Source organism: Schistocerca cancellata, chromosome 1, assembly GCF_023864275.1.
Source record: "Schistocerca cancellata isolate TAMUIC-IGC-003103 chromosome 1, iqSchCanc2.1, whole genome shotgun sequence".
Classification (NCBI taxonomy): Eukaryota; Metazoa; Arthropoda; class Insecta; order Orthoptera; family Acrididae; genus Schistocerca; species Schistocerca cancellata.
Window position 1 is genome coordinate 302,601,116 of NC_064626.1, and position 25,194 is coordinate 302,626,309.

General features: G+C 39.9%; 1 protein-coding gene across 10 annotated transcripts in view; it reads left to right on the forward strand.

The window, feature by feature from the left end:
• Window positions 1-25,194, forward strand: part of LOC126172355 (citramalyl-CoA lyase, mitochondrial-like) — a 224,401-nt gene that overhangs the window by 76,996 nt on the left and 122,211 nt on the right. For all 10 annotated transcript variants that reach the window (XM_049920882.1, XM_049920884.1, XM_049920880.1 and 7 more), the window contains exons 3-4: window positions 1,511-1,645; window positions 20,545-20,739. In XM_049920882.1, the coding sequence (XP_049776839.1) occupies window positions 1,511-1,645; window positions 20,545-20,739 (330 nt within the window). The remainder of the gene's footprint in view (window positions 1-1,510; window positions 1,646-20,544; window positions 20,740-25,194) is intronic.

Here is a 25,194-nt window from a genome sequence, read left to right on the forward strand (position 1 = left end):
ATGCAAGCTGCAATTTGGAAACTAAACCACTGCTTGTTTACCATTCAGAAACTCGACAAGCCTACAAGAAGTGTAAAGTCCAGAAGAGCGGGTTAGATGTGATGTGGAGGTCCAACAACAAGGCTTATGTGACAAATGACCTTTACTGTGACTGGGTCAATGAAGTGTTTGGTTCTTTGGTGAAAAATTATTTGCTTGAGATGAATTGGCCATTCCATTTCTTGCTTGTTATGGACAATGCTCCTACCCATTCTCCAGGCCTACAACACCATGTCCTTGAAGAATTTCAGTTCATCAAGATCCAATTTCTGCCTCCCAACACCACTCCGTTACTCCAGCCTGTGGACCAGCAGATTATTTCTAACTTCAAGAAGCTCTACAAAAGCACTCTTCAAGCATTGCTTTGAGTTACTGAAGCTACTGATCTCACTCAGAGAGATTTGGAAATATCAGTTCAACATTGTTGCCTGTATCAAGATGATTGAAAAGATGCAGGAAGGTGTTACCGGGAGAACTCTCACTTCTGCTTGGAAAAAGCTTTGGCCACAGCGTGTTGTCGAATGTAACACTGAGGCATTTGAGTCAGTAGTCAACAAGATTGTATCTTTGGCCAAGGAATGACCACCAAAGAGCTTATTGAGTTGCAGTGTGTTTCACAACAGGGAGTTGTCGAGACGAGTTCTTCCGAGGAGGAGGAGGAGGAGGAGGAGGAGGAGGAGGAGGAGGAGGAGGTGGTGGTGGTGGTGGTGGTGGTAGCAGCAGCACCAAAGCAGCAATCTTCTGCCACAATAAGAGAAATGGTGAAAGCATGGGCATCTGTTGCATCATAGACTGAAAATCATCATCCCAATAAAGCAGTGGCTATGTGCATTGCAAGTTTTTTTGACAATAATGCTCTGTCATATTTTTTTCCAAATGCTGAAGTGTCAGCAGAAACAAATGACTATAAATAGCTTCCTAATAAAAAAGAATTAGTTATGTATTGTGAATTATAAATTTCTGCATGGAACAGATTATTGTATTTTACATTAATTTATATGGGATAAATTGTTTCGCTTAACAAGTGTTTCATATTATGAGTATTTCACATTGCAACTAAGATTCTGGAATGAATTATGCTCGCTATGCGAGGTTCCCTGTATTTATATTACCATATGCCCATCTTTCATCTCTCATTGTCTATCAGATAGTTTTGTTCTACAGTGTAGAGCTCTAATTTTGGTTTTAGACATATTTCAAATGTTTCCACAAAAATTGTTGTGCATTGAATACCATAGTTGAAATATCATAGTTCACCTGAGAACCATTTTTACTGTTAACTATAAAATTTTTTCAAGAAAATACTGGTTATCTTTTGCTCTCTTTTTGCATCAGCAAAGTCATTACCATTGTAAACACTGACTTTATCATCATCTTGTGTGTATCTCATAATTTTATTCTAAGTATAATTTAGAAACATTTATGTTTGGCATAATTTATGCCCACATTAATGCAGAAAATTTTCATGCAGAAACGATTCTACACTCCACGAAGAGCTATTCTGTATGTACCAGGAGATGATGAACGGAAAATTAGAAAAGCACTTTCCCTAAAAGTGGACTGCATAGCATTGGATTGTGAGGATGGAGTTGCATCTAATAGAAAGGTAATGTAAGCAATTGTAAGGTTTTTTGTTTTATAGAACTCTTTATGTTACAGACTGAGTTAATATATTCTCTTTAACTGAGTTCAAATCAAAAGTACATATTGACACATGGATTTTAATACCCAGAAATATTAACCATAAGATAAGTGTTACTTGAAGTTTTCCCAGGGAATAAAATGCTGCATCACATTTCGGGTCTGCATCTGGGACAACAATATATCTTCTTCCAGTATTTTGGCTTATAGTTGTAGAGCCATTTTCAGTGTGAGCCAGTGAATGAATTGAAACCACCTGATGCAATGATATGCTATGGAGTAAATACACTTGCATCAAAAGATAAGACAGTTGTTGCAAAAGTGTCAGCCATAAACAAAGCATTTATAATCTAAGAATAAGACAAAGTCAGCAAACTCATAGTACTAATGAATTATGTGGAATGCCAGGTGCCAAGGACTCAGAACAGTCAATCCTCTGAGAGTGCAGACACGAAATGATTGGTTTCTGTGATTTATTGTGCTGAAACCCATGTCTCAGTTGAGCAGGTTGTCTTTTTCTTGTATTTTCACACCTTCCTTGACTACTGAATCATCATAGGATGAGGCTGTGGTCAATTTTCCATAATCCATAGAATGGCCAGTGGAAATACACTATGCTCAGCCACTGCACATTCAATGGGTTACAGAAGACAAGTTACCAATAGACTGAAGTCCCACGGCTTTTCAGTTTTGTGCAGAGATTTGAGAATTTTGTTTTCCTTATTTCACAAGCATCTTATTTTCTGATGGAAAAATCCAAATGCACTATACAACAATCTTCATGCAGTTTCTTGCAGTTGAATGACAGTTATATTTGTTTTGACTTCAATAGGCAGTCTCCAGGATGGTTACTGTCGCTGCCTTCAGTGCAGAATCTGTGTTTGGTTGCTGGTACCTCTTCAGATTTTTTTCTGAAGTTGGCAGGTCTGGAACAAGGTCCACTCAGCCTTGTGAGGCCAAATGAAGAGTTTCTTGAATAGAAATCAGTAGCATCACCAGGGTTCATCTACCAGCAATAATGGCTAGAGAGACTGGTGACATGCTGACCAGACCAGTCAGAATAGGCCTAAGCCCCAATTGTGAGATATGTTTATATTTTATTTCATGACTTCATCACTTTTTGTTGTAAGCCAGACTCTCATTTGAATCTGTGCTGGAGCTCTCATTTTGTACATTCAGCTGCAAGAAACTGCATGAAGATTGTTGTAAGTCTGCTTCTACAACAACACAGATTTGATTAATCCCAAAATATGTAAAACTAAATTACAGAAACAAACAATGGAAAATGCAGGGTGGAATAATCATAGTATTATGAAAAGGATAGATTGCTACTCACCATATAGTTGAGATGCTGAGCCGAAGACAGGAACAACAAAAGGACTGCTGAACAGTCTTCGTGTTGTGCTTGTTTGTGACTCAGCATCTCCACTAAGACACAGTTGCTGATTGTTCTGGAAATAGACAACACAAAAGACTTCCGATGGTGGATTCTTCTTGATCGACCCAGCACTCTGGAAGTTTTGTTGAATGAATTATACATTACTGCAGGAGAATACTGTTTATGGGTTCAGCTGGGAAGCACTCAAATATTAACAATGTTTTTGGTGCACCCATATGCCATCAGTTCCAAAGCATGATAGTCAGTTCATTGGTGTGCAGAAACAGTACTATATTAGGTAGACAGGCAATGCCAAGGGCTATCCAAACATTGTAGGTAAGTAGCAACAAAGTCCAAATCACAGTACATGAAGAAACCATGTAGCACAAGGTCATTGTTAATAGATATACTGGAGAGATGGCTGTAAACATTGTCTAGATGACAAGTGAGGCCATGGTGGTCCATGTCAGCCCTTAAATCTGTTGCAGATTTTATGCCACATGATTGCTACTAGCACATGTATACTACCAAGGTGCACCTAGTGACGTCACTGGCTGTATGCATAATTATATTGAGTGATCGATCAATGTGTCTTGTGGTATTACAAAAGTACACTTGTGTCCAAAATTAAAACAACAAATCGCTATTTCCCTGTCTTATGTCTAAATTATGGCATAATCACACGAACTGTCAACAGACGTCTGTACAGTTGTGTTCTGCACAGAAGGTGGCATTCCGGTCAATGGACAACCATACCAGCAATTACATCAGAGCACCTATCAAATGGGGTAATGTGCGCTGGATAGTCCCACATCCACAATCACTGAGTATAAAGTCACAGGGGGGGGGGGGGGATGGGGTGGTATGGCATAAAGATGATGCTGCCAGACTCTCTGTGGTGGAGGACCATAAGAAGAATGGAAGCAAACTGCTCTGCCCTGATGGCTTAATGTGAATCATTTTGTTTTTTCTTGAATGTGGCGACAGTTTATAGAGACTGAAACAGTATCCCGAAGACCAGGGCAGACTGAGCACAACTTTATTCCATGGAAGCATTAGCAACTTGAACACAGTATTTAAGTAACATTCAGCAGAAGCCAATTACATACACAAAGAGCTGTAACAACACACATAGCGAACTGAGGCTGAGTGTAGCTTGGCTAGCTTTAAATAGACTGGGGCCCATGGCGGGCTCTGACAGTGATCTCACACACATGCGCACAAGTCTGAGGTGCCCCCTACAGATGATATAGCCCTGCTGCACATGCAGCCTTTTGAAAGTATGCACACATGTCACTGCATTCCTCCTCTCTTAGGGAGATTATGGATTCCTGAGGTGGCATGCTGCAATAGGAGCATATTGTCTGAAATGCTTTGGGTGTGGACGCATTTTGCGCCCACATTCCTGTGTCAAGCCATGTGGCAACACTGGTGATGCCAGGGCTGTTTCTATGTTGACCTGAGGCATTGGCTCTGGTGACAGTTCTTGTGGTGCTCATGATACTGGTATCAGTGGTTGCTCAGGAGTGGATGGCAGATCCCTGATGATGGTGATGGAAGCAATAAAAGAACTGCTGGTTCAGTCACTGAGGACTGGTACCCTTGCCCGCACAGAAATGGAGAACTGGTGGTAGTAGGTCATGTGACATCTGATGTGGATGGGCTTGAAGTTGGTGGTGTGACATCAGGGAGCACCTGGCTGTCCACACAAAGATGAAGCTGATTATGGTGCCTCGAGCAGAGGCTGTCCTCCGTGCAGATGTTGTAGAGATTGCCCCCAGCATGTGGCAATGACAGCTGTAAATCATTAAGGGTGATTTCAAAAACCTTGCACCCAGACAGTCACATCTGGCCAGAAGAGGTGCAGCGGCTGCATGGACTGATGTCCAGATGGAGGACACAGGAGGTGTAGCTGTTTGCTTGCCTGGTGCCCGTGGAGTAGCTCCACTGAGCTCTTCTTGTTGAACAGTGTGAAATGGTACGAGGAGAGAAACAGATCTAAGGCACCATCAGATGAAGAGGTGGCAACATACTTTTTCATCTGAATGTTCACACTAGGTATTTCACATTTCTGTTGGATTGTTGATGGAACAGTGATGCGAGGATGTACCGGATACCACGGGTATCACAAAATGCTACAAACTCTTGTGATGAAAATTGTGGGTCATTATCAGACACTAACATCGTGGGCAAGCCTTTGAGTGAAAGAAAAAATGGATAAGGCTGTGAGGGTGGCAGTTGTGGATATGGAAACACAATGAACAACATACAGAAAATGAGAATATGTGTCAATGGCAAATGGCGAACAGCCAATAAGCAATGAGAAAGAGGCCAGCGAAATCAACATACATATAGTCCCATCCATGTGACAGCATTAGCTAAGAAGTTGACAATGCCTCGGGAGCTGCTTGATGGCATGACACACTGTGAACAAGAGCCAATCAGGGGGGTATTGTCATCATCCAAATGAGGCCAAAACATTTGTTGACGGGTCAGTACTTTTTGTGTGTGTGTGTGTGTGTGTGTGTGTGTGTGTGTGTGTGTGTGTGTGTGTGTGTGTGTGTGTGTGTGGTTGACCCAAATGATATGCATGTAATAAATGGAGAACCACTGAGAGGATCACTAATTGAGGGGCTGCGTGATCCATTTCTAAAAGCCGAACAGCATCCCAACAGAGAACTGATGTTGAAAGATGAAATAATTATGGAGGGGGCCAGACACACAACAAGATAATGAATCTGGTCAACCATGTTTCACAAATGTTATGACCTTCCAGAAAAAGAGGTTTGAAGCTACAGCATGAATGATGCATGTGCTACTTACAGGAAAACCATCAGCTGCCTGCTGTGTGGTGACATCAATGTGAAAACAAAGCAATTCATCCTGATCAAATCCTGGGTCCAGACTGGTCAAGAGGCATGATGAGGCAACAGAATTTGTATGTTGATTCATAGGTTGGAAATGAATCTCATAGTTGTAATGCTAAAGGAAAAGAGCCAGTGTTGAATGAGATGTGCTGCTTTATCAGCTAACGATGCAGAAGGACCAAATAAAAAAACCAATGGTTTATGGTCGGTGATCAGGTAGAATTTGGTACCATAGAGAAAACATGGAAATTCTTCACAGCATATACAATGGCCAAAGTTTCCATTTCTATCTGAGAGTTCCTAGTTTGATAAGAAGTTAGTGTTTCTGAAGCATAAGCAATAGGCCACTCAGAGCCACTGGGATATATATGAGCCAGTACCATCACCAACCCGTACTGTGAAGTGTCCATCATAAGTGGAGGCATGGTTGGTACATTAATAAGCAGAGTGCAGACTGTGACTTGGTCTTAAGGGAGGGAAACATGGCTTCACAAGCCAGTAACCAGTGAAACTGAGTCCCTTTGCACAGCAATGGATGTAACAGCTGCACAACTGTCCCTGCCCCAGGCAAAAATTTATGGTAGTAGGTGGCTTTGCCTAGAAAAGCCTGAAATTCTTTGACCAAGATAGGGCATGGAAGTGGCACAATAGCAGAAACATGTTGATGCAGGAGTTTGAAACCCTCATGAGAAACTTCAAACCCAAGGTAAATCATAGAAGGTTGAAAAATGTACATTGTTATAAATTATGCTTCAACCCAGCTGCTTGGAGGACAGAAAAAATGAGCACGGAGATTTTGTAAATGTTCCTCAGTGGAGGCCGCAGAAACTGCTATGTCATCCAAATAGTTTGCACACTCTGTCATGTCCGCCTGCTTAGCTGAGTGGTAATGTGCTTGCCACCCAGGCAGGCAGTGGACCTGGGTTCGATTCCCAGCTGGGTTGGAGATTTTGCCCACCTGGTTAGCCACTTGGTCTTATATGCTGCTAGCTACAACCTGTGGAATCTGTGTGCTAATTACAGGTAAACCATCAGCCATCTGCTGTGCGGTGACATCAATGTGGAAACAAAGCAATTCGTCCTCATCAACTCCTGGGTCCGGACCAGTCAGTGACTTTGCCTAGAAAAACGTGAAGTTCTTCGACTGGTGTTGGGCATGGAAGTAACACAGTAGTAGAAATGTGTTGATGCAGGAGTTTGAGACACTTGTGTGAAATTTAAAACCCAAGATAATAGAAGCTTGAAAAAATTGACATTTTTCTAAATTACAACTCAACCTGGCCACTTGAAGGACAGAAAAAAAAGAGTATGGACATTTTGTAAATATTCCTCAGTGGAGACCCCAGAAACTACAATTTATCCAAATAGTTTGCACAATCTGGCACATATGCTGTAAGTTGTTCCAAAAAATGTTGAAAAATAGTGGAAGTGCTGGTGACTCCAAAAGGCAACAGCAAGTATTGATACAGTTCAAAAGGGGCATTGACTACTAACATACATTGTGACTCTGTATCTAAAGGGAGTTGTAAATAGGAATCTGACAAGTCAATTTTTAAGAAATATTGACCAGCCGCAGTATTGGATATGTATCCACTATGGATTGTGCATTCACAGAAACTTTAAAATCACGACAGAGGCATAACCGGCCTGACTGTTTCTTTACTATAACTAAGGGAGTAGACCATTCATGTGATGCAATAGGCCAAACAACCCCAGAGTCTAGTTAATCTTTGACGTGTTCCCTGAGTGCAGTTGGAATCGGATGGACCCAAAGAAAATGAGGCTGAGCAAAAGGTTTCATGGTAAGGTGTGCTTGAAAATTGTTGGCACACCCCAACCAGTAGAGAACAAAGAGAAAAGCTCAGAACATAATGAATCTAACTGTGTATATGGCACTTTTTCAGACACCTAATTCACTTCATCTGAAATGATAAAATCAAAGAACTTAAAAGGATCTAATCCTAAAAGATTCTCTGCACATATGTTATCTGCATCAAGAAATTGAAGTGTCTAGGCCACTGACTTGTAGGTCACTAGGGCAGAGAATTGGCTGAGAACAGGAATACTATGTTTATTGTAATTTACTAACTATCATGGCACAGAGGGAAGTGGAAGAGAGCCCAAGTCCATATAAGGTTGTGAGTTTAAGAAGGTTACCACAGATCCTGCATCCACTTGCATGTGCAGAACTTTATGAAAAACTGTAACACCATTGGAAACCTTGTTTGGCACAACAGAAATAGCCGATACAATGTTTATGTCCATATCCACATCAGAATTGTTGTGCTGAATTTTTGCATTACAAACAGAAGCAATGTGACCTTTTTGTTGCAATTATGCCAGGTAGCCCAGTGTTTTGGGCTCATGGCTAATGAAACAATAAGGACAGGATGGGAGTGTCCAATGTGTACGTTGCTGTTTACTCGCTTGTTTACTTTGTTGGTGCGACTGCTGTTGGGAGTGAGGCCAGCCGCCTTGATGCTGTGATCATGTGTGGATTGCCACGACCTTGTTTCCCCCTGCAAAGTATCTGAATTTTTGGTCTGGAAGAGAGGGTTTGATTGCTGATATTTCACACCATGACTCAATTTGGTGACACCTCAAATGACTATGCAATTGTTAAAACATTGGTGAGAGATGGATTTTCACTTTGGTGAGCATGCTCTCACACCTCATGATCTGAAGCTAAATGAGTGATAGCATCTTTCATTTTTCGCCATCTGATCAGCATATGGCTCTTTATGCACTCAGACATGAAATGATGATGATGACTTAACGCATGGAGTTCAGTCACCCACGCTCAATAGGATTGATGCGGTTGCTTCCTACAGCAATATAACTCAGCCCGGGATGCAATAACATGGGTGCGCTTACATTAGTATTTTGAAAGACGTTCACACATCTGGTCAAACATTAAAGAAGACGGGTCCTGCAAAGGAGTGAGTTGACAAAGGACTTGATATATTCTTGGTGACATCCAAGAAAGGAACAAGGCATGGCATAAAATAGTGTGAGTAATCCCAAAAGTTTGAATTGAATGTGTTGTTGCAGACATGTCTTGTATGCATCTTATTCCTTAACAAACTTGTTGTATATAGAAAAGGAAGGCAAATAGGGCATGGGGGCTGCAGTGGGCAAAACAGTAGGTGACACAGACTGAGGAGTATGCCGACTAGACAAAACACAAGCCATTGATTGAAGTGCCCAAGTTCGATTGTTCAGTGCGTGTGATTGGTGGTGCAGTCCCATGGTGAATGATTCTTGCTGTTCGACCAACTGACATAAAATAGCCTCTGTAATACCATCAGCCACCATGAGAACAAATGGAGAACCAACCAGAGAAGAAATTTGCATGGAGAACAGGATCACATTTGTCGCCAGTTGTGTTGTATTTAGGTATAATTTTCTTTAATTCAACCTGGTGTGGTTCCCAAATACTGGAGCAGTACTCAAGGATGGATTGCGATAGTGTTTGATACAGAAGGGATACAAAAGGGAACAAGCTCATAAGGATGGTAGTAGGGAAGGCTCATCTATAACGTTGTACAGTAGGCAACTTTCAGAGTTGGTATTATGGATCGAAACAAGAAAATATGTCCAGTAAACATGGGCTGTAAAATGCATACCTCAATACCTATGAACACGTTTGAGAGATGAGATGTGTTTCACAGTATGTAAGATGAACAAGTACTCATAGCTCCTCAGCTATGCACTTTAGAGCCCATATTTACTGGCAAATTTTTCCTTGTTTTCTCTGAAAGTTGCTTATCCTGCATTCTTAGCAACAACATTACCAGTACATGTATTCTGTTATCAGAGGCATCAGAACAGTTTCCATTTATAACTTTTGACTCATTTGTTTCTGGCACAGGGACCCTTCCCTCAAATTGGTACAGTTATCCTTCTCCATCACCCTATAAAGTTTGTAACATCATAATGGTATCACTCTGTATATACATACATTTACAGCTGCTGGCACCTGTAACTTTGATGCCCTTCTGTACATAGGTTCTTACGTAAAACTTGATCTGTAAGTCCCCTCTACAACCTCTAAAAATTTGTAACATGAACTGTGAACAAGAACAGTCTTATCACACTTCCATGGTGTGCTTGTTGTCTCTGATGAACATTCGATGTTGCGGACAATGTATTGGGTTCAATTACTTAGAAGGTTTCAAGCTGCTTATATATTGGGGAACCTATTCTGTATGCTTGGACCTTCATTAATAGTTTGCACTAGGGCACAAAGTCAAATGCTTTCTGCTATCTGGCAATATAGAATCCACCTGTTTCTTGTCATCCATGATTTGCAGGATATCATGTGAGAGAAAGGCAATCTGAGTTTCACAATAGTGATGCTTTCTAAGTCTGTGCTGGTCTGTGAACAGAATCTTTTCTGTCTCAAGGAAATTTGTTGTATTTGAACTTAGAATATGTTCAAACTTTTTGCAGCTAACTGACATTAAAGGGTATTGGTCTGCAATTTTGCAGATCCATTGTTTTACTTTTTATACACAGCAGTCATTTTGACTTTTTTCTAGTCTCTTGGGACTTTGTGCTGAGTGAGAGATTAGTGATAAATCCAACCTAAATTAGGCGGCCATTGCCGCCGAGTACTCTGTAAAACTGAGTTGGGGTTCACCCAGACTTTATGAATTACTTGTATTCAACTCTTCCAGTTGTTTCTCTCAATTAGGGATGCCTATTACTGTCCATATGGGAGTCTGTGTGACAGTAAAATGATGGTGTGTCTGTATGATCCTCCTGCATGAATGAGTTCTTAAATACAAAATTTAGCCAGCCTGGGTGGCCAAGCGGTTCTAGGCGCTACAGTCTGGAACTGCGCGACCGCTACGGTCGCAGGTTCGAATCCTGCCTCGAGCATGGATGTGTGTGATGTCCTAAGGCTAGTTAGGTTTAAGTAGTTCTAAGTTCTAGGGGACTGATGACCTTAGAAGTTAAGTCCGATAGTGCTCAGAGTCAATTGAACCACAAAATTTAAAATATAAATGTAGGCTTCCATGGCCATTGTCACATTCAATAAAATTTTTCTGGATTTGTGACCGCATTGTCAATACATATAAAACTAGCAATATTTTGGTCCCTGTTGCAAGCGACCTTCTTCAGGGTGTTTTTGTTTACTGCTGAATGAGAAAACGTTTTTTCTTATATACCTGAGACATGGCACAACCGCTGCCTGGTTTTCCATTTGCCGATTTCCACTAGTCGCAAGCAAGTAATGCAAACACCAATCAAAATGTCAGATTTCCACCAACGAAAAGAAATAATAAAAACACCAATAAAGACTTCTAACATCCCTCCCCTTCATCCTAAACAGCCCATCAGAATTGGGTAACAGCCATGTCTGAAGTTATATAAGAAACAAAGTTTTCTCATTCAGCAGTCAACAAAAACACCCTGAAGAAGGTCACTTGCAACAGGGACGAAACATCAGTCATTTAATATATATTGACAATGGGACAAGCCTGAAAAAACTTTATTGAACAAAATTTAAAACATTAGCCCCACCCACACGAACGATGGACCTTGCCGTTGGTGGGGAGGCTTGCGTGCCTCAGCGATACAGATAGACGTACCTTAGGTGCAACCACTACGAATGGGTGTCTGTTGAGAGGCCAGACAAATGTATGGTTCCTGAAGAGGGGCAACAGCCTTTTTAGTAGTTGCAGGAGCAGCAATCTGGATTATTGACTTGTGTGGCTTTGTAACATTAACCAAAATGGCCTAGCTCTGCTGATACTGCAAACGGCTGAAAGCAAGGGGAAACTACAGCAGTAATTTTTCTCAAGGGCATGCAGCTTTACTGTATGATTAAATAATGATGGCGTCCTCTTACAAAAAATATTCCGGAGGTAAAACAGTCCCCCATTCATATCTCCAGGCGGGGACTACTCAAGAGGACGTTGTTATCAGCAGAAAGAAAACTGATCTATGGATCAGAGCGTGGAATGTCAGATCCCTTAATTGGACAGGTAGGTTAGAAAATTTAAAAAGGGAAATGGATAGGTTGAGGGGCACGAAAGGGAAGCAGTGATTGGGAAGGGAGTGAGACAGCGTTGTAGCCTATCCCCAATGTTGTTCAATTTGTATAGTGAGCAAGCAGTAAAGGAAACAAAAGAACATTTGGAGTAGGAATCAAAATCCATGGTGAAGAAATAAAAACTTTGAGGTTTGCCGATGACGTTGTAATTCTGTCAAAGACAGTAAAGGACCTGGAAGAGCAGTTGAACAGAATGGATTGTGTCTTGAAAGGGGGATATAAGATCAACATCAACAAAAGCAAAACAAGGATAATGGAATGTAGTCAGATTAAATCAGATAATACTGAGGGAATTAGATTAGAATTGAGACACTTAAAGTAGTAGATGAGTTTTGCTATTTGGGGAGCAAAGTAACTTATGATGGTTGAATTAGAGAGGATATAAAATGTAGACTGGCAATGGCAAGGAAAGCGTTTCTGAAGAAGAGAAATTTGTTAACATCGAGTCTGTCAGAGTCTGTCAGAGACAGTAAAGGACCTGGAAGAGCAGTTGAACAGAATGGATTGTGTCTTGAAAGGGGGATATAAGATCAACATCAACAAAAGCAAAACAAGGATAATGGAATGTAGTCAGATTAAATCAGATAATACTGAGGGAATTAGATTAGGAATTGAGACACTTAAAGTAGTAGATGAGTTTTGCTATTTGGGGAGCAAAGTAACTTATGATGGTTGAATTAGAGAGGATATAAAATGTAGACTGGCAATGGCAAGGAAAGCGTTTCTGAAGAAGAGAAATTTGTTAACATCGAGTATAGATTTAAGTGTCAGAAAGTCTTTTTTGAAAGTATCTGTATGGAGTGTAGTCATGTATGGAAGTAAAACGTGGACAATAGCTAGTTTAGACAAGAAGAGAACAGAAGCTTTCGAAATGTGGTGCTACACAAGAATGCTGAAGATTAGATGGGTAGATCACATAACTAATGAGGAGGCATTGAATAGAATTGGGGAGAAGAGCAATTTGTGGCACAACTTGACTAGAAGAAGGGATTGGTTGGTAGGACATGTTCTGAGGCATCAAGGGATCACCAATTTAGTATTGGAGGGGAGCGTGGAGGGTAAAAATCATATAGGGAGACCAAGAGATGAATACACTAAGCAGATTATGAAGGATTTAGGTTGCAGTAGGTACTGGGAGATGAAGAAGCTTGCACCGGATAGAGTAGCATGGAGAGCTGCATCAAACCAGTTTCTGGACTGAAGACGACAACAACAACAGCTCTCCTTTCGCTATCTGCTGTTGCCATACCAGACTGGTTGTTGATGCACTGGGTGGAAGCCTTTGACCCATGTAGTGATTTTATATAGGACCAGAATTTTCTTAGGTTCTTAGCAAGATCTTTCATTAAAGTCTGATAGTGGAAGTTTTTGTATGCTTTGCACATCATTCTTTTTATAGATGCACAAATTTCTACTAACTTTTGTGTGTCAACATTTCCACGTTCATTTTGAAACTGTGAGTGCAACAAACTCTGCTTCTTCTGCAATTTCTGAGTTTTGTTATTAAATCACAGTGGGTCTCATCTGTCCTTGATCTACTTATTTCTCTAGGCAGCATCAATTTAAACACTCAGTTTAAACTTTGACCGTAATTCCTGTATGTCCATCATATTGGAATTAAATGATTTCCATTCATTGTCTAAGTAGGATGATAGCACTAGCTTATCTGCTCTTTCCAACATAAAAACTCTCCCAGCCTTCTTAATGGATTTATCAACTTCCATCGTCACTATGAAGATAACTAACCAGTCTCCATACTGACACTGTCAACAAGGTCAGGGTTAGTTTGTAGCTACAAGGTCAAAAATATTTCCATTGCATGTTGGTTGTTGAACTAGCTACTCAAGACAGTTTTCAGAAAACATGTTCAGAACTACTTCACAAGGCTGTCTGTTCTTACTATGCGATGAATCCATAGACATCCCAGTCTGTATTTGGTAGGTTGAAGTAACCTCCAACTACACTGAAGAACCAAAGAAACTGGTATAGGCATGCGTATTGAATTACAGAGGTATATGAACAGGCAGAATACAGTGCTGCTGTCAGCAATGCCAGTATAAAACAGCAAGGGTCTGCCGCAGTTGTTAGATCAATTACTGCTGCTACAATGTCTTGTTATCAAGATTTAAATGAGTTTGAACATGGCGTTATAGTCAGCGCATGAGTGATGGGACAAAAATCTCTGAGGTAGTGATGAAGTGGAGATTTTCCCACATTTCACAAGTTTACCATGAATATCAGGATTCTGGTAAAACATCAAATCTCTGACATTGCTGCGGCTGGAAAAAGATCCTGCAAGAATAGGACCAACAATGACTGGAGAGAATCATTCAGTGTGACAGAAGTGGAACACTTTCACAAACTGATGCAGATTTCAATACTGGGCCACCAATAAGTGGCAGCATGTGAACCATTCAACAAAACATCATCAGTATGGGTTTTCGGAGCTAAAGATCCACTCATGTACCCTTGATGACTGCATGACATGAAGCTTTATGTGTTGCCTGGACTTACCAACACCGTCATTGGAGTGTTGATGATGTAAACATGTTGCCTGGTTGGATGAGTCTCGTTTCAAATCTTATCAAGCTTACGGACATGTACGGGTATGGAGACAACCTTGTGAATCCTTGGACCCTGCATGTCAGCAGGGGACTGTTCAAGCTGGTGGAGGCTCTGTAATGGTGTGGGGCATGTGCAGTAGGAGTGATATGAGACCCTTGATACGTCTAGATATGCTTCTGACAGTTAAGCTTCCTATCTGATCACCTGCATCCATTCATTCTGTTGTGCATTTTGATGGACTTGGGCAATTCCAGCAGCACCCCACACATCCAGAATTGCTACAGAGTGGCTCCAGGAACATTCTTCTGAGTTTAAACACTTCCGCTGGCCACCAGATTACGCAGACATGAACATTATTGAGCATATCTGGGATGACTTGCAATGTACTGTTCAGAAGATATATCCAGCCCCCTTGTACTTTTACAGATTTATGAATAGCCCTGCAGGATTCATGATTGTCAATTCCATTCAGCACTACTTGAGACATTAGTCGAGTCCATGCCACATCATGTTGCGGCACTTCTGTGTGCTTGTGGGTGCCCCACATGATATTAGGCAGGTGTACCGCTTTATTTGGCTCTTCAGTGTAAAATAGCATGATGAGGGTATTTCCTTGCTACTGAGCATAAGCTTCATTTAAATGTTTCTACAACAGTTATGACGGTATCAGCTGATTGGTGGAAATGTCCAGTTATTAATCTGAGTTCACCTAGGTGAGTTACTTACATCCATATAATTTTACACTCAGACTCAATTTCAACATTGATAGATACAATATTTTTGTTGATTACAATGAACACTCCCTGTCGTACGCTATCTAATCTGTGTTTTTGATATATGTTTCAGGCCTCATTAAATATTTTGGAGCTTTCTGCTTCAGTTTTCATCCAGCTCTCAGTTCTGAGGATCATTTGACCACAACAAGTTTCCTGGAGAGCAGTAAATTCAGAAACGTTGTTGTGAATGCTTCAGCATAAATTAAAATTTTGAAGTCAGTGTCTTTATTTTTACGTGATCAGTGCTAGCCTAAAAAAGCCCCATGTGCTCTCTGCAAGTACTCTACTGAGTAGCCACTTTCTGTATGTAGTGCACCCTTGACATATGAAGAGGAACCCTACAGTTCTCCAACCCATTACATAGATTCAGAAATTTGCAGCCAAGATCATCACACATTCGATGGAGGCTCTGGTTGAGACCCTCCATTTGGGCGCCTTCAGTAGCCAAAGGAAGGGCTCCATCATGTCTCTGACGGGGCCCCCCTGGCAGCCATACCAATTGCACAGCAGATTTCTTTCCAGTGCTGTATTCTATTTCCACTCCAAGACACATTTAACACTGGAGCTTCCAATAACTAGCAGATCCATCCCACTGTGCGTCTGGTTGGACAATGCTGAAGGAGTGGCCACTTATCCACTAGCATGGTGAATAGGTGAGACAGTTCGGCCAGCCCCACATGGACTCTCCACCTAGAGTGACATGAACGTGTTACAACCTGCCACTCACTATGCAGTGAGTGCAGATTTGTTGAGTAGCAGAGCCCTTGGGCAAAGCAAGCTCCACTTGAAATGTTGCAAGAGACACACCAGAGTCTTTGCCGCCACCACATACTGAGGCAGCAGCCTGCAGACAGCTGTTCATGGCCAATGCTGTTTTCAGCTGTTTGCAAACTGTGCCAACTCCTCCTGCATCACCATGAATGTTCTTCTAGGGTGCATTGTCTATTTGACTTGAAGCACTGCGAGACATGTTCATTAGTATTTCAAGGATGGTTTACAATAGTTGTTTGGGTGGTTTCACTGTGATGTCCTTGATGTTGTCCCAGCTTAAAAGGAAAATCGGACATGTTTTTAAGTGACCTCTTTTACATTACATGCAGTAATGATAGTCTATGACCGAAAGTGGTAAAAAATTCTTCTGTGCTACATTCTCTATTTGACTTGAAGCATTGTGAGATGTGTTTGTTAGTATTTTGAGGATGGGTTATGATAGTTGTTTGGATGGTTTCACTGTGATATCCTTGACATTGTATCAGCTTAAAAGGAAAGTGGGATATGTTTTTAACTGATCTGCTTTACCTCACATCCAGTGGTGATGGTCCATGACCAAAACCAGTAGATTATGTATAGATTAAATAAAACAGCTGATGGTTAAAATGCTTTTTCTAAAGCAACTACATTTTGTTTGATTTTTCATCTTCATTTATCTTTGTATCTGTATTGCATGGAAAATATCTGCACAACAGTGCAAATGTAAGTAGTATACATTATGAATCTTGTTAAAAAACTCACGATACTTTGCCACTGACAACAGTAATGCCCACTTTATTCTTCACCCTTAAGCTTACATTCAGTTTTGGTTGGTTCTGTATCAGATTTATCTTTCCAGCAGTGGTGGGTGGTTGTTAACAGTGATGTACAGCAGTGTGGATAAGTTTACTGGTGAAGAATTGGCCAATATGTGCTTTGTGCATGGGTTTCCATAACACAGTGCAGAAGCAGCACAGCAAAGATATGCTGAGTTGTTCCCACAGTGATGGCAAACACATCCATTACTGTTGTATCTAGACATGTGTAGATAAATGTTTTGTGTTGTACATTTTGATGATTGCATATTACAGGCTTTTTCATTGTTGTGAATTTTCTTAAATAAAAACAGAGTTAAGGATAATAAACTGAGTAAATCACTTATGTTTTTACTCTGTAATAAGCCACCAGAGACCAGTGATCTTTTATACCAATAAAATTAGAAAATGTCCCTGAAAAAAATTTGATTTTTTGCAGTGAAGTTTGAGTTCACCTTGTATAGTTACAACCAAAGAGGTAAAGCAGCTGTTGTAAATAATGAAGGAAGCAATTATTGTCTTGCATATTGGAAAGGGTATTATGGACTTGTGTCGAAATTCTGGTTAACCAAAGTGTGTGAGTCTTATGTGATTGTATTTAACCAGCCACAAGGCGGCAACCAGTAAGAAGAGGACTAGAGTTAGTTTTACTACTTGTTACCCACCCCTGCTCTTTCTCCCTTCCTCTCTCCTGGCTTCCACTGTTTCCTACATATCACCACCTTTTCCTGCACAGTGCTCCCTTTCTAAGTCATCCCAGACCTTTCCTTTCCTCTCATACCAACCCTCCCAAAATAACTGGTCACAAATAGCCACCCCCCCCCCCCCCCCCTCGCTCCTCTGTATGTGTGTGCATGTGTGTGTGTGTGTGTGTGTGTGTGTGTGTGTGTAGGCGGATGTGCACGTGTGTGCACAGTGATTTGCAATTGAGTGATTATATTTCCTCATTTTAACTTTAATGGTATTGGTTTGCTGAGAGCCTGTGTTGTGTGTTGATGGATACAGAATCATGGTACTTTCTTGCCTGGAAACTTATTTACCACTTTTTGAATTATATTTAGTTTTTAACTAATTTGATGCTGTACTTGTTTTATGTTATTACCTCTGATATAGTCATCTCTGTAGGTTTATTAGTGATTTTTTGTTTTATATAATAAATTCATTGTGTTAACTTAATTTTTGGTGAGATTATTAGTAATTACATTATCTTTATATAGCAAGAACCTGATGAACTGGAGGCTTGCTCCACAAGTCTCATCGATTTATTTTCCTGCTGTATAAAGGATTGGGGTCCATTTAATGTTGATATTCATCCTAGCTAGACATCCCAGATTTTATCCTACCATGTACTTTTGTGTCTTCCTTTTCCTTGCTTTCCATATAAGGGGAATATTCATATATTAATCTTGAACTGGGTATTAAAAATAAACAAATCCTTGCAGCTCCATGGCATTTGTGTGGTTGTAAAAATAGACTTCAAAGGTGAAGTTGCATCAATCAGATTCCAGTTGCATTTGTCAGTATGTGAGCAGCAAACAATTAAAACAGATGGTATTATTGCATCTCCTGTCAGTTGTGAGGTACATTCTGTCATTCACTTTCTGCAAGTAGATGGAATCATTGTTGCTGAGATTTAGTTTTGACAGAGTAACTTATGAGGATGGGGTTATGAGTGATGGTGTTGTGAGGGAGTGGTGCAGGAAATTGAAGGCTGTTGCACAGATGTGCATGACGGAAGTGGTCAAGTTAGACCTTCAGATGAGACTGTTGAATTTGTGCAACATCTGCATGAAATTGTGCATTCAAGATGTTGGCTCTACAATTTCTGAACTTTCTGAAGATGTTCCTCAGATTTCTAGGATAACCCCCTTTAACATTGTCACAGAGGGATTAGGTTATTGTAAGTTTTGTGCTTGGTGGGGGCCAAAATGTCTTAACTGATGTTCACAAAACTGGAAGAATGAGTTCAGCCATGACATTCCTTCAGTTCTACCATCAAGGGGGGAAAGGGTTTCTCTACAGAATCATGACAGGGGATAAGTGTGAATGCAGTATGTGAACTCTGAAACAAAGGAACAGTACAAACAATGGATATGCTCACATTCTCCCAATACGCCCATAAGGTTTTTGCAGATGGTGTCACCCACAAAATGATAGTTAAGTTTTATTTATTTATTTGGAGTTCCAGTAGAATTTTGACACCGGATTCACCAGAGTAACTTGTGAGAATATTATGTCGTTATAGGTTTATTGTGAGAATCTTACAAAATCCCAAAGTTCAGTCTTAAACAAACAATGTGGGATATTATTGAAGGAATCAGTCTCTATCACAACAATGAGTGACCTCATACTGTGAATCAGATGAAGGAAGAACTCATTCTTTTGTCTGGGAGGTATTTCAACATTCTCTATAGTCCAGACTTGGCATCAAGTGACTCTCATCTCTTTTCCGACATTAGATCAAGGATCCTGTCAGCGACTGGCTGAAGCACCAGGCAACACTGATCTTTGATGAAAGGATAATAAGCAATGTCAACATGTAGGCACAGATTGTTTATAAAAAAAAAATTATCTATTTTTCCATGTTTTAGTAGCTACTGGAGGTTATTTTAAGAACAGCCCTCATTTTTTGCTAGCGTAGCCTATTGTCTGAAACTCTTAACTACATGACTAGCTTAGCTCAGTCTTCTTTTTTTTGGGATTGTGATGACTATGTGGAGTCTGTGCAATTCCAATAACTCTTCATTTTTTCTAATCCTCCATTATTTGACATTTTCACTGATTAAGGGATCTGTAAATTTCCCTTAGCATTTTCCTGTCAAATGTTAATAGTTCCTCATCTGACATTCCAACCACCAGTAGCTTTTCATATCAATTTCATTTTATTACAATTATTCTCTTTGTGTGCTATTATGACTGTCTAACAAAGCTTCATTGTAGAATGATGCAAATGGTTCTAGCATATTAATTGAATTTTAATGAAACTGTTGGGACCACATATAGTAAACAGCTTTTGCACACTTTGTACTGTTGCAGTCTTGATGCTGTTTGACTCATCCTTCAAATGTGACAGCTAGATTTTTCTTCTCCACTTAGGGGGATGACTGGTTTCTATTGTTCCTGATTGTGGTGAACGAGTTGTTAGTTGTTTTACCGGTGATGGTGGACTTCATCCTGAAAGAAACCACTCTCCTACCTATAAGAGGTTTATCCTTTTGAACTCGGAACCCGTTCACTGTATTGTTTCTCCAGGCCATGCCTAATACAATCTTGCCATAATTATCTCTTTCCTTCATGTAAGGGAAATAGCTCTTTAGCATATATCCTGCTACTGAGGGGAGTGGTGCTAAGACTGTGAGCTACCATTAGACATGAGCAGAGCTCAAATCTCAGTGTGGCCATAACTATAGATTTATTTTTCATTTTGCTAAACTGCGTAAGATAAATGCCAAGAAGTTTCCCTCAGAAAAAAAAGAAAGACTGATTTCATTGTCCAAACTGGATGTATGCTTCATTTCTAATGCCTTAGTGTTGACAAGTTACTGAATCCTAGTACTCCTGTATTCCTGTTTTTCTTTCCTTTATATGTCCTGTTGAAGATTTCTCTTGACTTGTACATAATTCCTTTATTTTGTATTTAATTTATTTACAGAATGTCGCTAGGTCTACGATAAGGCACTTCTTGGATAAAGAATGTGTATCACAGCAGTTTCCAGAGTGGACAGTAAGAGTAAATTCAGTAGACAGTGGGATGTGTGAAGAAGATTTAAGTGTAATTTTGACAGGACCGCAAAAGCCACCAACATTACTGCTTCCAAAAGTAGATTGCATTAAACAGCTGCAATGGGTAAGAAATTAATAGACTTTCATCAGTTAGACAAAATGTGCTGACTGAGCAGTTCTTATTCACTTTCACATACTGATTTCATATGTGTTATTTCGTTGATGTCTTTCACAGAAGACAAAGTGGTTATTGATGGACTTGTTTTTCTTTATTCTATACTATACAAAAATATTCCATTATGTATGCTGAGCACAGGAGTCATTGTGTAGGCAACATATGTGCTTCCATTGTAGTAAAAGTGGCAGCGCAGATAAAAGAAATTAGAACAATAATTTTGATTTTCCAGAAGTTACCATTATTACATGTCATATCCAAACAAGGAGACAAAACTCATCAGTGCATGTGATGGTGAAAATACTGCCATTTAAAAAGGTGGAACCTCCACAGTATTGACATTAACTTCAAGTAATTTCTCTGTTGTGTCAGTTCTTAGATCATTCATGACTGGCAAAAACTATCGTATCATAAGATTGTGTTTGCATTTTTGTGTAATTTATAGTTTCTTAAATCATTTCTGAAAATGACTGCAGCTTTCTTTTTGTGTTGAGGGTTCTAAACATACACAATACTTGAATATTATTTCATTATCGGCGGATTGGACGATTTGTAAATTTATAAAATACTAGATACAACAACAGAAAAAAATGGCAATACTAAAAGGGTAACATTAAGTGATTGCAAGATCACTGGTTAATGCAAGTGTCTGATAAGCCATTGCAAATGTTAAATTCTGGTACATTAATAACCAGTCTAACCACCAGAATGTTGAATGCAAACGTGCAAACATGCATGCATTGTGTTGTACAGGTGCCAGATGCCAGCGTGTGGTATGGAGTTCCGTGCCAGCTGTACTTGGTCGGTCAATACAGGGACGATTAATGCCAGTTGTGGATGACACTGGAGTTATTGTATGATGATGCCTCGTATGTGCTCAGTTGGAGACAGATCTGGTGATTGAATAGGCCAAGGCATCATGTCAGATACTTTGTAGAGCATGTTTATTTACAACAGTGGTATGTGGTTGAGCGTTATCCTGTTGGAAAACATCTCCTGTAATGCTGTTCATGAATGCCAGCACAACAGGTCGAATCACCAAATTGACATACATATTTGCAGTTGTAGCTCATGGAGTGAATATGAGGAAGCACCTACTGTTGTACGAAATTGCACCCTAGTCCATAACTCAAGCTGTAGGTCCAGTGTGTCTAAGCCGCTGACAGGTTGGTTGTGTGGCCTCCTCCTAACTCCTGGCCATTACTAGCACCGAGGCAGACACAGCCTTCATCAGAAAACACAACAGACCTCAACTCTGCTCTCCAATGGGCTGTTGTTCGGCATAACTGAAATCACAAACGGTGGTGGGATGGGCTCCGTGGATGCAATGCTTTTGGCTCTGAGCTGAGCTGTCCTGGAGTATGTAACAGTTTGTTGTGTCTCTGTGGTGCCAATTGCTGCTGAAATTGCTGCAACAGACACTGGATGATTCACCGAAGCTATATGTCGAATACAATGGTCTTCCCTCTTGGTAGTGCCACTTGGCCTTCCAGAACTCAACCCTCTTGCGACTGTACATTCCTGTGACCACTGCTGCTGCACTCATGTACAGTGGCCACATTCTTGCCAAGTCTTTCTGCAGTATCAGTAGTACAAGTTTATATGCCATCTAGTTCCACAGGCGATGAAGAGATTGAAGAAATGTATTATAAGATAAAAGAAATTACTCAGATCGTGAAGGGAGATGAAAATTTAATAGTCACGGGGGACTGGATTTGATAGCAAGAAAAGGACAAATTTGGGTTTGTTAAGTGCCAAGGTTGACTCTCAAAGTGAAGTATTTAATAATCTGCACAAAGGCATGGGTGCTTTGAAGACTGAGTTTGATGCTATAGGTACTAAAGTAGAGAATTTAAAAGTAGATCTAAAAAATGAGTTGACAAATTCTTTAACCACTCATATAAATTATATGTTTACTGACCTTACTCAGAAACAGAATGAGACATTTAAAGAGATATCGAACAGGTTACAACTTAACATTGAGAACAAATGTAATAATATAGAATGCAAATTTACTGAAAAGTTAGGATCTTTTGAAAACGTGTACAATATTAAGTATAATGATGTAAGACATGGGTTGTATACTTTGCAAGAGAGTGTAGATAAAGAGAATGAGTTAATACCAGTCATTCAGTCGCAAATTACAGGTGTCAGTACATGAGTAGATAATGTAGAACGGAATTTAAAAGAGAAAATAGCCAACTTTGATATTATAAATGTATTTAGTTTGGAGGAACACTTTGGAGAAATTATAGATCGAAAAGTTACTGAGAGAATAACATCCAGGAATGTATCATCTATTCCTTCTTCTGAACTTAATGATACCAGGAAGGGTATGGGCAACCTGTGGAAAGAGATTAAGTAGAAAAAAGGGTTTCTTCACCTAGTGTTGTATTAACTAGTGAAGCTGTGACCGATTTACAATGGGGAGCTAATTCAAGGTTATCTAGACAATTCCCTAAATTTACGCCAGACGGAGATGTACATCTGACCCATTTCTTCATTATCAAAAAATTGGGAAGATTCTAAGAAGATCAAATTTGCTGTGGGGTACCTGTTAGGGGAAGCCTCAGAATGGGGTACAGTAAATATTGAGAATTTTTCCTCTTGGGAAGACTTTCAAAAGAAATTTAAAGAAAATTGCTGGTTACGAGTGCACAAGAAAAGTTAATATCAGATCCATGGGACCCGGGCAGAGTCATCTATCCCCCAGGGACGTTAACATTCTGATTTAATGGGCAGACTAACAACCGTCAGATCCCAAGTTGTTTCAGTGTTTCTTCCAAATAGTTTCCTGCGCCTAATTCCTTTAAAATTTTAAACTATTCTGCCACCTATCCCCCAGGGACGTTAACATTCTGAGTTAACGGGCAGAGTGACAACAGTCGGATCCCAAGTTGTTTTCGGTGTTTTTTTGAAAACAGTTTTCCTGCACTGATTTCCTTTAAAATCTATAACTATCCTATAATCTTATTGCTTAGAAAACTGAATATGACCATAAAATAGAGACCAACTTAAGAGAATCACAGGAAAAAGGGGTGATATCTAGACGAAATAAACTGAATAAAGTAGTGTATTTGTGGAAAATGTAATATGATGTGACTAATTGAACAATTGTTGTACCGAAGTGTATAGCTTTTCTATTTTGTACAGAGTGTTTAATACCTCCTATGAGATGTGATATAGATGGGAGGATTTGTATAAATTTTGAAAGGAGTGGGTATAGTACCTAAAAGCTTTATTTGCAAGAACACATAAATCATTACTAACACAAGACAGACATAACACCTTTCAAACAACACTCACAAACAAGTGTGTCTGATTCTTCTTCATTTTCCGTTTCCATAGAGTTGCTGAGATTTCCTTCGGAGACATCAAAGGGTGAAGGTGGGACAAGTCCGTTCTGTAGGAGACGAATTAACACTAAACCTCCTCCGGCATCTCACTCAAGTACCTGAGAGGTAGGGATCCTGGGGAAGGGGGGTGGGAAGGGTTACCTGTCTTTGGGGCTATCTCCTTTCTGTTCTTCGATCCTAGCAACCGCATGTACTTTTTCCTTTCTTACTTCTCAACTTGAAGAACTGTCTATCTTTTCCCTCTTTCCATATTCATAAACTTCTATCGCTGAAGTCCTTCCTTATTTCGGTGGTTACTAATATCCTACATCTTATCTTTACATAAGAAGGAAGAAGAATCAGACTACACAAACATACATTACATATACACTTCTATGCAAACATTAAATTATGTAAGACAAAGCCTGTCACGATGTGAGAACCGCCAGGTGTTGTAGGGGAAAAGGTGTGTACATAGGGAATTATGCGCACATATATGGGAACGTTTCTACGTTGAATAGACATAAGGAGAGGTGCCCATACATAACAAACAACTATAAAATAGTAATGAGTAAAGGATAAATAAGAAAAAGGCATGAGAACGTCAGTGCAATAAAAACTCTGATGAATTGAAGGATAGTGGGACATAATATCTATTGAAAGTATAGAAGTTGATAAGTAGAGGAGGACTCTAGGGAGTGAATGATATATTAAAGAATGAATGTGAAGTTTAAGATATAAGTCTATCTTTACCAGAAGATAATTATGGTACACATAGAAATGTATATTAGGGTAATGAACCATGAGGCCTGCTCAGAAAGGATAAGGGGGCCATACCTGGCATTCACCAAGTATAAAGGGCAGACATACTTGTGTGGAGATAGGATGATAGCCTAAAAAACCGAGATGTTTTGTAAGGGGTATACCTGTGCTCTCATAAGGTCAACCCACAAGCAAGGAATAGGTGCTGATCCTAGGAGAAGGGGAAAGTATTGAGATAAAAGTCACAAATTTTATAGAAATTATTCTGGAAAGTGTAAATTCCATGAACAACTAGCATTATTATGTT